This window comes from Rhinatrema bivittatum, chromosome 5 (genome assembly GCF_901001135.1).
Source record: "Rhinatrema bivittatum chromosome 5, aRhiBiv1.1, whole genome shotgun sequence".
NCBI classification, from domain to species: Eukaryota; Metazoa; Chordata; class Amphibia; order Gymnophiona; family Rhinatrematidae; genus Rhinatrema; species Rhinatrema bivittatum.
The window spans coordinates 14,278,453-14,293,049 of NC_042619.1; the positions used below are offsets into that span (position 1 = coordinate 14,278,453).

The following is a 14,597-nucleotide window of genomic DNA, read 5'->3' on the forward strand; positions in this document are numbered from 1 at the left end:
AATGCAAATCCTTTTTTCCACATTTCCTCTTGCCGTTGAAGCTTAGAGCAATGTTGGAGTCACATTAACCGTGTGTATGTTTATTGAATAAGGGGTAGATTTTAAAAGAAGCGCGATCAGCCTACTTTTGCTTGCGCATCAGACTCAAGCAAAAGTACGCTGGATTTTAGTAGATACGCGCGGAGCCGCGCGTATCCACTAAAATCCCTGGATCGGCGCGCGCAAGGCTATTGATTTTGTATAGCCGGCGCGCGCCGAGCCGCGCTGCTTAACCCGTTCCCTCCAAGGCCGCTCCGAAATCGGAGCGGCCTCGGAGGGAACTTTCCTTTGCCCTCCCCTCACCTTCCCCTCCCTTCCCCTACCTAACCCACCCGCCCGGCCCTGTCTAAACCCCCCCCCTTACCTTTGTCGGGGGATTTACGCCTCCCCGGAGGGAGACGTAAATCCCCGCGCGCCAGCGGGCCTCCTGCGCGCCGGGCCGCGACCTGGGGCGGGTACGGAGGGCGCGGCCACGCCCCCGGACCGCCCCGGGCCGTAGCCACGCCTCCGTACCCGCCCCCAAAACGCTCCCGACACGCCCCCGAAACGCCGCGACGACCGGGCCCGCCCCCAGACACGCCCCCGACACGCCCCCCTCCGAAAACCCCGGGACGTACGCGAGTCCCGGGGTCTGCGCGCGCCGGTAGGCCTATGTAAAATAGGCTTACCGGCGCGCAGGGCCCTGCTCGCGTAAATCCGGGCGGATTTACGCGAGCAGGGCTCTTAAAATCCGCCCCTAAGGGTATTATCTCCAGGTAGTAGCCGCCATTCCCACGAGCCACCCACTCTTCATTCATGTCCTCTGGACTTTATGGATCCACAGTGTTTATCCCACGCCCCTTTGAAGTCCTTCACAGTTCTGGTCTTCACCACTTCCTCCGGAAGGGCATTCCAGGCATCCACCACCCTCTCCGTGAAGAAATTAGCAGGTTCTTACCTGCTAATTTCCGTTCCCGTAGTACCACAGATCAGTCCAGATTCCTGGGATTTGCATTCCTGCCAGCAGATGAAGACAGAGAAAACTTTACTGATACTGCTACATAACCCTGAGAGCCACCTTCAGTTCCTCAGTATTGCCCTGTACCCAAGCATAAAGACTGTATACCAAAACTTAAGACTACTTGATTGATAATGAATTCCTAGCTTTCCCCCCCTCTTTAGAAGCCTAACCATACAAAAACCAATAGTATAAACCCAACAAAGTCTGTATTCCATGCCAAGAAAAACAACAAGCAGATGACTTTCCTCCTTCCCAGTCTGGGCAGGTTCTAGACTGCTCTGTGGTACTACAGTAACGAAAATTAGCAAGTAAGAGCCGATTTTCCCTTCTCTGTACGTGCCCAGATCAGTCCAGACTCCTGGGATATTCCTAAACTCCCTAACTAGGGTGGGACCTGGAGAGTCTAGCTTGCAAAACACTCTCACCAAAAGACTTGGCCGCCGGATCCCCAATATCCAAACAATAGTGCCTTGCGAAAGTGTGCAGAGACTTCCATGTCGCTGCCGTACAAATCTCGTGGAGAAACCTGCTGAGCCTCCGCCCACGAGGCTGCCTGAGAACGCGTCAAATGGGCTCTCAAACCATCAGGAATTGGTCGTCCCTTAGCTATATTCGTCAAGTCAATGGCCTCCTTAAGCCAAAGTGCAATAGTGGCCCTTAGATGCTTGACCATCACTTTTCGAACCGCTCCACAAAACGAACAGGTGATCCGACCTTCTAAATTCATTAGTCACCTTTAGATACCTCAACAAGGCTCTCTGCATGTCTAAGAGCCTAAGCTCCCTTATATGAGGTATGGAGAAGCCCACCTCAGGAAAAAGTGGAAGCTCCACTGTCTGATTAACATGAAATGCCAAGACCACCTTAAGCATAAAAGAAGGTATCGTATGCAACAACACTCAAGTCCAAAATCTTCAGGAAGGGATCCCAAGTCAAAGCCTGTAGCTCTGAAATTCTTCTAGCTGAACATATGGCCACAAGGAAAACAACCTTAAGGGTTAAAACCTTAAGAGCTACTCTCCTGAGCGGTTCAAAGGAAGCCTCACACAAACCCCTGAGGACAAGATTAAGGTTCCAGGACAGACAAGTTCTCCTTACCGGACTGCGTAAATTCTTTGCGCCCCCCCCCCCCCCCCCCCCCCGAGAAACTGAATCACATCAGGATGAGTGGCCAGGGGAAACCCTTCTACCTTACCTCAAAGACAACCCGTGAGAAACACACTGCCACTCCGGGTATTGAATTGAACCCCCAGATACTCCAGGGACTGTGAGGGAAACAGGTGGCTCTTCACCACCCAGCCGAGAGACTCGAGCCGCCAGAGAACTTTCTGAACCGATTGACAACAGAAAGCCTCCAACTTTGCCCTGATGAGCCAATCTAGATAGGAGTGTACCAGAACTCCTTCCTGGTGTAAATCTGCCACCACCATCACCATAACCTTGGTGAAAGTGTGCGGCACCTTTGCCAGACCGAATGGGAGAGCCTGAAACTGAAAATGCTGACCCAGAACCATGAACCACAGAAACCATTTATGCTTTGGGCAATTAGCTATATGCAGATATGTTTCTGTCAAATCTAGAGAAGCCAGAAACTTGTCCTTGTGCACCACCGCTATGACTGACCACAGGGTCTCCATTCGGAAATGCAGAACCTTCAGAACTGCATTCACTCTTTTTTAGTCCAGAACTGAACGAAAGGTGCCTTCCTTCTTTGGCACGACTAAGTAAATGGAATACCTTCCTGTGCCTCGTTCTTCATGGAGAACTGGAATTACCGCACCCAGTCTTTGCAACCGGTCCAGCATTTCCCGAACTGCTAGCTGCTTGTCAAAGGGAACCACCAGGGGAAATTAGGAATACATCTTGAACAGGATGTGCAAATTCTAAAGAGCAGTTATCTCTTACTACATTGAGAACCCACTGGTCCGTGGTAATTTTGGTCCACTCCCCATAAAATCACGCTAAGCGATCTCCTATGACTGGAACGATGGAGTGGACCAACCTCGCCTCATTGCGAGGACTTAGCCCCAGCTGTGCCTCTCACCCTGTGGTGTCCAGAAAGGTCTTAGTCCTCGTCGAAAGGACTGACCTCAGGATTGGTTCCTGAGAGAGAATTGCTTCTGTGAATATGAAGCTCCTCTTGCTGGGCAAGACCTCCTAGTATCCCGAAAATGGGACAGAGTCTGAAAGAATTTCTTGCCCTTAGGCTTATCCTCTTGCAACCGATGCACCTTGGTTTCTCCCAGATGCTTCATTAGCTGTTCTAGGTCCTCACCAAATAAGAACTTCCCTTTAAAAGGCAGAGACCCCAATTGAAACTTGAGCAACACATCTGCCAACCAGTTATACAACCATAATAACCTCCTGGCTGATACTGCAGACATCATGATTCTAGAAGATGTTCTGATCTGGTCGTAAAGAGCATCCGCTCGATATGCCACTGCCGCCTCCAAGTGCTCAGCTTTCTGAGCCTCCTCCCCTGCCTGCGGCTGAGCGTCCTGTAGCTGCTGCATCCAATGTAGACAAGCCCACTGCATAAAACTAGAACAAATGGCCACTTGTAAGCTCAGAAAAGATACCTCAAAAATCCTTTTAAGATGAACCTCTAATTTCTGATCTTGAACATCCTTCAAAGCAGCGAACCCTGTAACTGGAATACTCATCTTCTTAGTGATTGCGGACACCGAAGCATCAACCTTAGGAAGTGATAGGAGCTCCAACATCTGCTCGGGCAGAGAATAAAGTTTTGCCATAGCCCTCCCAACGCTCAAGCTGGCGTTGGGAGTTCCCCACTCTCGATCCACCAACTTTTTCATGGACTTGTGATATGGGAAGGCATTTGCTGGACCCCTCAAGCCCATCCAGGACTGGATCAGCCCCTTCCAAATCCGAGTCCTCCTGAGGAACCTTGAGTCTGAGCTCCTGCAGGATCTGATGAATCAAGGACCACGGTTCCTCCTCACAAAAAAAGACAGGCCATCCTGGGGTTCTCTCCTTCAGTGACTGGAATCTTCTCTGGATCCCCTACCTGATCCGTGCCGCCCGCATCCAAACCAACCACCTCATCAACTACTGGTGGCACCCCTGTCACATCTGGGACAGCATCTAAGTCCTCTGACTCATCAATTGCATATCCTGAAGCTGAAGAAAGGCCCAACACACGCTGGACGGGAGAAGGCCGCTTTCTCTTTGCCTGCCCCTGCTTGACACCCAAAGCCAGACCCTCTGAAGGCCGGACCTGGGTCCCCAAATGTGAATCTGCAGCAAGCTGCTTAGTTAAATAGGTCTCATGAAAAAATAACAAAGTCCGTGGGAAAAGGCCTTGAGGAGCCAGATACTGGCTGAGAGGACTCATGAATCGAGAGACTAGGAAAATCCTCCCCTTCTGAGCACCCCTGCTCCCCAGAGCCCGAACACGCCAGGGTTAGCCTCGGAGGGGAATCCCCCTCCCTCCCCGGGTACAGAAAAGGTGGGCCGAGTATTCAAAATGGCCACTATTCCCACACCACCCGAGAGAGAAGCCCCGACCCAGTGTGAACCCAGACGCAACTAAGGAGCAGGTTCTGCTTTGCTGCAGTGGCAGAGCTATCCAAAGACCCCCTCACCACCCGACAAATAGCCCAAACACAACTTGATGCGATTAAGCCGCAACTGCGCCAAGCTGCAAGCACAGCACACCAAACTGCACACCATGCTACACATGGGGGGAGGGCTTTCCTCCAACAGCCACCCACCTCGCAGGCTCTGCCACTGTGAAGCAAAATACTCCAGCTGCCCCACCAGAAAAGCAGGAAAGTTTTTGGAGTTTTTTGTTTTTTAAATAACTTTACCCAAAAACAACAGTGTAATAATTTCCTGGGCAGGCTGGAACACAGAGCTGCAAGAGAGAAAGACTGCCAAACTGCTTTACAATGCCTCGAGTCATCTCAGCAGCCTCATGAAGGGGAGGAATCTGGACCACCAAATTTACACCCCTCAGAAGTAAGGACCGAGCCTAGTAAAGGGTCACCAAGCCCCAGCTTGTCTGCTTCAACCAACCAAGGGGGATGGTCCCACCAGGATCTAACAACCCACTGGGAGCAAGGCTCTCTCTCCCCTCTATGTTTCCCTGTCAAATATTTACTGATGCCAGTGATAAGCACTGTGTTGGACTGTCAGGGTGGATATGCACATGGGCAGATGCAACAGAATCGCAGAGGGCCCTGATCAGCGAACAAAGTCTTGAAACACCAAATGTGGGTGTTTGGTAGCAAGGAGCATGAACTGCAATGGTTGACTTCCAAAATGAGTGGGTGGAAAGACACATTTGGGGGCTGGATACTGAACTTAAGAGATGGGGGGGAGGGGGGAAGGGAGAATAGTATCTGATGGGGAGGGGGATGTATATACTGTTGAGAAGGGCAAGTTGGGGGTATTGTTAATGGTTTGAGAAAAGGGAATGCTGGGTCTCAGGGGTGACTTCAATCTGCAAAACTGATGATTTTGTTGGGGAGGGCACTAGGGATAGTGGGGCTTGGGGTTAGTGGATCTAGTGGCAATTTAAATGGGGAGAACTTCCTGTTAGTGAGTGGAGGAGTAGAGCAGTGGGCTACGAACCAGGAGACCAGGGTTCAAGTCCTGCTGTTGCTCCTTGTGCAAGTCACTTTACCCTCCATTGCCTCAGGTACAAACTTTGCTTGTAAGCCCTCTGGGGATAGGGAAATACCCACAGTACCTTGAAGTGCTGAAAAAAAAGTGCAAAAAGTGGAATAAAAATCTAAAATAAAATCTAAACTGTATGGCCACAATCATTTGGGAAAACACTAAGTTTGTTGCTACTGAGGTCGGGGTGGGGGGGTTGGGTTGGGTTCTCATGGTTTAAATCAGGGTTGGTGCAACGCTGCACTGGTGGGCCACAGATGCTTATTAAAGACTCTTATGATCAGCAAAATGATTAACTTTGTCTCCCTTAATATTAGGGGCATGAGCACTCCAGTTGAACAAAAAAAGATACTGAACTTCTTAAAAGCCAGAGATACTTTGGCAAGAAACCCATCTCTCGCAGGCTGAGTGCCTAGAACTATGATGGAATTGGGTGGGACAGGTATGACCCTAAGAACAGAGTATGCTTTCTTGATTGTAAAGCTTTTCCTCTGATTATAACAAATTCCCTTTCAGACCCTGCTGGGAGATTCATTGCCCTGGAATGCACTATATACGATGTGAAATCTGCCATTGGTCAATGTGTACGGGACCAATGAAGGTCAACAGATGTACTACATGGAGCTGACTACAACTTAAAAAAAAACTTTTCGAATAGTCCTTTTGCTATATGGGCGACTGGAATCTGTCTCTAAATCCGGCGTTAGATAGATCTTTGCAATCAGGAGTGGACAGAGGGCAGATTCCTGGGTTGCAATTTCTCATGCAACACATAGGCCTCATAGACATTTGGCGTACCCAGTGCACATCAGAGAGGGATTACGCTTATTTCTCACTGAGACATAACACTTTTAGTCATATTTGTGGGACGTGCTTAAGTCGGTGCTGCGGGGGCAGATAATTAGTTTTGCCAGCCATTTAAACAGAGAGCGGAGGAAACAAGAACAATCATTGGAGAAGACAAATTGTCAGTTAGAGGCTCAGCATAAGACTAATTGTTCCTCCAGGGATTACAGTGAGCTGCAGAGGCGTAGGGAGGAGTTATAGCATCTTCAAGGATCAGAGTAGAAAAGTCATTCAAATTTGCTCAGCAGAAATTCTACAAACATGGGGATAAGACAGGGGCTCTCTGCTGGCAAGGGCTTTGCAAGAAGCTTGGGATGAGTTCTTTCTAAAATTCTTGAGATAGGGTTTACCCCTACAGCAGAGCTATGTCTTCTGGGAATCTGGCGAGGGTGGACTTTATTTATTTTTATTTATTTTATTTGTATTTTTCTATACCGGCATTCACGGAGTTCGTATCATGTCGGTTTACATAAAACAAGGGGTGAGAAATACATTATAACGTAAATAACTAATAACATAAGAGTATACATTAAAAAGTAAAACAAGTGCATGGAAGAAAAAAGTTACAATAAAACGGGGTCATTCTAACTGGGATTAGAGTTAGAGGAAAGATAAACAGTTTAACGAGAAGTAAAACATTGTAATGATTGGTAGATAGAGACTTTACCAACCCATAACAGGATATTGGCAGACCAGGTGCTCCATGTTGGGAGGTTCACTATAGCATTGCTATGGAAATATGCGCCCTACTTGATGAGGTGGAACAAAAAGATTCATGAGCTAGCTGTAACAGAAAAACTGACCTATAAGCTAAAACAGAAAGACACACTGTATGATAAGATCTGGAAAAGTTATTGGGATTATAGAGAAAAAATGCACACCTAGTTGTATTATGGAATATGCAGAGCTCATTAAGTGGATGTTCTGACCTTTACACTAGGCATTTAATATGATGCTTCCCCACTCTTTTCTCATTACTTTGCAAGGGAGCATACGCAAACTGGGAAATTTGCAAATTGCTGCCTGTATGTTAAGCTTTGTCATTTGCTTGGACATGTGCTTCTCTTGCTGTATGTGTCATGTCACCTTCTTTAAATAAAAAAGGTACATAAAAACAGAAATGACACATTCTGATTCAGTTTTATAAAACTTGTACAGCGCTGCGTACATTCTCGGCACTGTGTAAATACGCAGCCTTCCCTTTTTATACCAGATTAGCATCAACAAATTGACTTATTACGGACTCAGAGGGTCAGTTACAACAGATCTTGTCTGCAATAAGAAACACCGTCCAAAGAAATTAGTTTAAGAACATAATTTCCATGCTGTGTCACAGTCCATCCTGTCTGACAGTGGCCAATCCAGTTCACACGTACCTGACAGATCCAATAAAACAGTACTTTGAAATTACTGTGGGGTATAATATAAGCCTTCCATTTATTATAGCAGCTATTAAGAAGGTAAAGGTTACCACTAATAGTAACATTTCTTAAAAGAAAACCAGCAAAGCAGTTGGGCAGAGTTACTCAAAAAAAAAAAAAAAAAAGAAAACCAAAAAAACCTCAACAGATGCTTCAAGATGCAAACAACCATTTTTACTAAGGATATTTCCTCAGGCTCTTAACAATATTGTAACATACATTCAAATAAGGCCTAAGTTTGAATAAATTGATTCTTTACTTTCTATAAAGAAATAATAGTGCAAATCACATTAATTTAATAAAATGACCTCCACCTGCTACCATCTATTAAGTCTTTCAAGAAAATATCCTTCTGTTTTGCTGCAGTGAGCGAGCTGAAAGGGAGGAAGAGTCACCATATAAACAGGAACTCCCACTCCTTCACATAAACACTATTTATAGTGTCAGCCCGGGTCAGGATACTCTGAAATGTCACCAGTGACTTCTTAAAGAAGGTACAACAGAGAAGTAACAACCTCGCGGTCTGCTGGGCACACGCACACTGACCATTCCGAAATAAGGTCCTGGAGAGGTCAAGTGAGTGAAAGGAAAGGCCAGAGCAGGGCAAAGAGGTGGGATGAGGGGGAGGTTGCCTGCAGTTAGGCACACGCACGAGCCCCCTTAAACACAGGACAACAGCACTTGTTTAAGCCTGGGGTCAGTCAGAACTCCTGCAGTTAATGGCTTTGGCCCCTAAGGGCAAGGGCAGCAAGAAGAGGAAATGTTAGCAAGAGTAAATGGACACTTAGTAAAAGGCAGGTGTAGGGCAGTGTGAAGTATGCAATGAAGGGAGCCTGTTCCGTGTCAGCAAACAGGAAGCGGCCTACTCTCAAATGTCAATGGCAGGCCACATGGTGCAATTACCAGCACAGAGGGCGCACAGCAGGCCGAATTTAAAGTTGCTCAAACTGCTTTTCCCGACCGAGGTTCATGACTTGATGTTGTTGTAAAAGCAAAACTGTTTTCGGAAATGAAATTTAAAGACAGAGTCAGCACTGCTGACAAGGAACAGCAAAAGACAGGCAGGTGATACTGCATCACTGGGTGCGCGTAACGTAGGCGATACTGCACGATTGGGTTAAGAGTTGGAAAGGAAGAGAAGGGTATAGTAAGATCGACTTGCCTGACAAATGAATAGAGGTTACAAGAAGGGATGTAGGAGGGGATAAGCAAGGAGAAGAAAGAATCGAGCAGAAGGGCTTTTATGTACACTCTCCCTCTCAGACTATGAACTCTTGAGAGGCAGTAAATATCCTTACCCATCGTACATATATAATGGGGCCCATCCTTGCCAGCAGAGAAGCTTGTTTGAATCACTGTCCCTCCCTTACCTCCCTCAAGCAGCTCTTTGACGGTCCTGTAGTCATCGCTCAGAACAGCATAGTGCAGGGCTGTGCAACCACGGAAGCTGGCATGATTGTTCAAGCGACTGCTGAAGTCATCTTCCCGAGTTACCAAAACTGTATCGTAGAGAGAAGAGAAAAGATCAACATCATCAAGCTAGGTCAGGCAACGGAAAACTCTGCACCTCTCTTTCATGAATTTTAAGCTCCAAAGGATTCAGAACACAGCATCAAATTATGGAACCAGACGCTAACAAAATGCTCCTACAAAATCCCCTGTCTGCTTTTTCATCTAGTTCTATCTGCACCTGTATTACTTATTTTTGCTTCTAAGTGGCTGCATTCGGTCAAGGTATGAGCTGAGTGGAGAAGGGCTGACAGTAGTTTAGAAAGTTGCTCTGCTTGCTGTGAAACCTCCTTAGACCTAAAAGGAAAAGGCTCAATAAGCTGCAGTGTGTAGCTATCCCAGGCATATATGATTTCTGAAGTACAGAGGAGGAGAGATTGGTGCTGCTGGCCCTGTGAAAACTTGGAAAAGTGATGCCCATATGAGATAGTCTGGCAGTCTAATGCACCAGCCTTCCTTTCTAGAAAAAACACAAAGCTGGCTTCTTTCAGGTGAAGGATTTGATGTAAGTAGTATCAAAATCCCTTTCATCTATTTGGGAGAAGTCTGCTTTAACATACTGACAGCTGCTTGCAGAGGAAAGCAGAGCTGCTTACCTGTAACAGGTGTTCTCTGAGGACAGCAGGATTCCAGTCCTCACACATGGGTGACATCATCAGATGGAGCCCGGCACAGAACTTTGATCTCAAAGATTCTAGAGCTTTCAAACATGCCCTACTGAGCATGTGCAACTGTAGTCATCACCCTGACTCCTAGGCAGAGTCCCTCAGTCTACAATATGGCTAATACATGGAGAAACCAACTCCCAGGGGAGGCAGGAGGGTTTCGTGAGTACTAACATCCTGCTGTCCTAGAAGAACACCTGTTACAGGTAAGCAACTCTGCTTGCTCCTAGGACAAGCAGGACTGCAGTCCTCCACATGTGTAAATCCATAGTTACAGGCTGCCCAAAGAAGGACAAAGCGGGAAAGTCCACAGTGCCGAAAGCACCACCTTTCTTCCATTTGCCAATGAGTCAGTCATCCTAAAAATGAGTCAAGGTGGGAAAAGAATTGGGTTCTACAAAAGAAATCATAGAAGAGACCAAGACACAAGTACTCCAATGAGTAGCAGAGGCAAAACAGGGCAGGGGTGCGATGCAAAGTCCAGCGAGAAGCACACTTTGCCTCACGGGACCATTACAATCGGGATTTTGGATTCGTGAACCCTGACAAAGTAGGTCTAGATCCTCCTGGATACAGGAAAAGGCCTATAGAATCAACCAAGAAAAGAACTCTTGGACGAAGAACGAAGTTTCCTTCAATGTCACAAAACTGAAAAACCAACTAGAAAGAAACTGTGGTCCATTAGCATCTGAAGGACAGAATGCATTTGCCGAAGCGTGCGCCCGATGATTGGCTGATAGGCACAATGGACAGAAAAACCCAAGCAACACTTGGAAGGAGAAGCAGCAACAGCGGCAGGGTCTGTGACAGACCCTACCTGCCAAAGCACCAGACAGATCTGACCACTCAGGACAGACGCCAAGAGTGTCAGGGGATGAAAGGCAACCCCTGAAATGTAATCGCTGGCCCAAATACCTCTGAGTAAGGAGTTAAGCTAGGCCTGAAGCTGAACCATGCTCCATCCTATCAAGGACAGGTCTATTCATCCTGTCCACAGGATAGCTCAGGGGAGCAGGGAGGCATTTTGGCCAACCCAGTGAAGCTAAAGGTATTAATGGCTAGAACCTGGCAAAAACAAAACAATAAAAAGCAAGGAAAAGGTAGTGTTCTGATACCTGTAAGTTTACACTACGATAGAACATGAATGTCCTAGCCCCCCCACCCCCCCCAACATTCCAACCGAAAGCCATAAGGGGTAAAGAACACAAAGAGGCAGATACCAGGGCTGCAGAGATAATAAAAAGCCGCTAGGCTGTATTTATTAACCTCAACCAAACAAGTCACTACTGATTCCAGTAGAGAGCCCCTCCCTCCCACAGGTAGAACTTTCAGCATGATAGGAACGGCTAAAACAGAGGAAGAAATCCACCAAGAAACAGAAAGCAGGGATCCCACAAGTGCAAACCACTGTAGAAATCTGATTTCTTTACAGACCTAGCAACTGAAGAATATCAGGGCAGGGTTGATCTTGGAACATACCTAGGCCAGGTTGTTGGGCAGTATCACTACCTAAGGCTATGATTATGTTTACTTTCCCCAAGGAATCATGCGGTTCAGTAAATGGAGCCACAGTTGCATGAACCTGGATGTCCCTGCCTGTAGACAGGTTTAGCCCTACAAGGGGGAAGTATGACTTGCAAGACAACACAATAAAAGTGTAGCACCTCTGTTGCAGGGTCCCTCATCTCCTATCTCATGCAGCCATGGTTATGATGAGTGGTTAACAGGATTACTTGCTGAATGGGATGCCACCAGACCAGAATCTTCTTCACTGAGGTAGGGTCCCACATGTGAGAATGAACTGGCAAGAGCAGTCATCCATGAAAACCACACATTCTTTGCTGAGAAGCTGCCCAGAAGAGGAGACCAAATCCAAAATAACTCTCACAAAATAGTCTTGCTGCTCCTTACGATGACCTAGGAAAGCTCGCCAACCCCAGACTTGCTCTCGGATCCCACAGGTAACAGAGAGCGATCAGCAGTCAGAGGTAAAGAAATATCTTTTTCAGGAAATGGAGAATGAGGACCACCTCTTATAGGGGAGGCCAACGAAGCGCTATGACCAGTACTCATGCAGCAGTATTGCGTCTTGCGGTGCACATATGCACCCCATCGCCTTGCTTGTGGGTAGAATCCCATAGCACAGCAGGGACCGAGCACCACCTGTTAGAGCCGGCAGCTGCGCACTGCCAAAAAGCAATCCAAGAGTGTGTGATGGCACCTCCTCGCTAGTGTTCCACTGCACCCTAAGATGTGAAACAGACAAGGAATCTGATACCTTGACGTGACGATGGCAGTTCTGCTTTTGCTGGCATGGCTATACATGGCATCGACAGAGAATGCCACCCACCAGCACCTGATGCGCCTGGAGGCATAGACAAACCCTGACATACCCAACTGTGCATGAAGCGCTCCACTGTTGCATTAATTCCTAATGGAGTCAGTATGTTCAGTGTGATGACTGCATCACCAGTACCACTGAGGTTCTAACTATAGCCATCCCTGGTGATGGGTGGCATTGCCCCCATGGTACCCACGGTACCTGACAATGCTCCAAGAGACTGATCGCAGCCCTTAAATTGGGATAATGATGGGCTCACCACCCTTTCTGTCGCATAATGGCAGAAGGGAAGCCCATGGTAACCAACTGTGCCTATGGTGCTCTGACGCATCCAAATGCGTCTACCAGTGCCCAGAATGGCAACAGCGCCCCTAGTGCCAATAGCGCCCTCAGAGCTCAAAAGCAATGAATTGCATCTATGGCACTGATGCTGCGCCCAGGCTCCGACGGCACATGACCGCACCCCAAGGTGCCTGTAGACAACAGCCGGGTGGCACCCGTAGTGTACACAATGCCTGAAGGCACAGATGACTCGCAAACACTGCAGGCCAAAACTCTCCGAGGGTCGGTGGCACATATAGAGATTGGTGCCAGAAGGCACAAGCCCTGTGGCACCAATGCGCCATCGGGTTCCCAAAGGAACCGATGACAAGCGGCACCCTTGATGGTTCCCCTTGGCTCAGCTATGCACTCACGGACTTGATGGTGTCCATGCCAGTGCCTATGGCTGATGTGACAACTCCAGTGCTCGGCAGCATAGATGGTGCTCAAAGTCCCACGAGGCCTCTGATGCCTCATGACCACAGCTCTTTTGGTGCTGTACAGCAGCTCCAAGCATCTGAGAGCATCAGTGCTCACGGCACCCAAAAGTCTTAAACCATCAATGGAACATCTTGTTGCTCCTCAGTGTCCCTTCTGGACACTGCCAAGGGGGCTAAGTCTGGACCCCCAATGCTCAATGGCAATCCCAGTGCTCGACAGCACTGCTGCCACCCCAGGCCAGAAGCTCCTGTCGGCTGAGGGCTTCCATGGCATTTGAAGACTCTCAGGACCGCCACGCTGTAGGGAGATATCCCATGTTTTACCACTGAAAGCACCAAATATGAATTATAATAGCCAAGAAGTATGCAGACAAATACACTGACAGGCCAAAGAACCCTGCTAAAGAAAACTTTGCCCAGATGAGAACTTTAGACCAGAATTGAAGGATACTTATCAAGATCTGCCTGATTGTAACAGCCTGTGTAAATAAAACCAAGGCAGAGGGACAATGCAGCCACTTAAGCTCATAAGCAGGAGTCAAGGGAACTCCAAAGGTCAGAAGGACCCCCTACTCTTGGATGAAGGAGGGAGCTCTCTGAAACAGAGAAAACACTGACTCCGGCATACATGGCAGGACCTCCCCCCCCTGAATAAAAGGAAAGGGAGAAAAGACTTGCAATGCAGCAAAGACCCTCCACCCACTACATGCTTATGCACAGGCTTATGCATATTTATCAGCTGGAAAGTAAATGACGGGGCAAATAAGGAGAAAAAAAAGAATGGGCCCGAAGTAGTCCAGCACCCCCTGCTCTTGAGGAGGGAAAAGACTAGATGTGGCTAGGAGACCAGAGAGAGGGGACGCCCTGCCTAGAGTCAGACAGTGGTGCACAGTCTGAGGCGGTGAAGAGCCGAGCACAGCTCAGCAGCTCTTCCAGTACCAGACCCAGAAGCAAGCCTCCTTCCCGGACCACCCTGCAGCTCTTCCAGTATCAGACCCAGAAGCAAGCCTCCTCTCCTGACCACATTCTCCAGACCTCCAGCCAAAATCTGCTACAGAGGTAAACAGGGAAATCACCTAAAGTTGGGACCAGGGGTAAGTAAGTTAGCTATTAGTATTAATATATTAAGCAGGCTAAGGTTTATGGCATGTTTGAGGACAGCCATGGCACAGAAATTTCTTTACAGTAAATTGGTGCTTAGTGGCCAGCATATTAGAGACAGGAGGAGTTATCTTCTAAATGCTAAATCCAGCCAAATCTAATAAATAGTCTAATTTTGAGGAGAACACATTGTCTTTTTCCTGAACTTAGGATCATGAAGTGAAGTGGGAGGAGAAATGGAAATGTCCTGTAGCAGACAGGTCCATGCACCCC

General features: G+C 47.8%; 1 protein-coding gene across 1 annotated transcript in view; it reads right to left on the minus strand.

Annotated features, from left to right (window-relative positions):
- CLPB (ClpB homolog, mitochondrial AAA ATPase chaperonin) overlaps window positions 1-14,597 on the minus strand; it is a 346,145-nt gene that overhangs the window by 227,789 nt on the left and 103,759 nt on the right. The window contains 1 exon segment of the mRNA XM_029602044.1: window positions 9,318-9,446. Coding sequence (XP_029457904.1) covers window positions 9,318-9,446 — 129 coding nt within the window.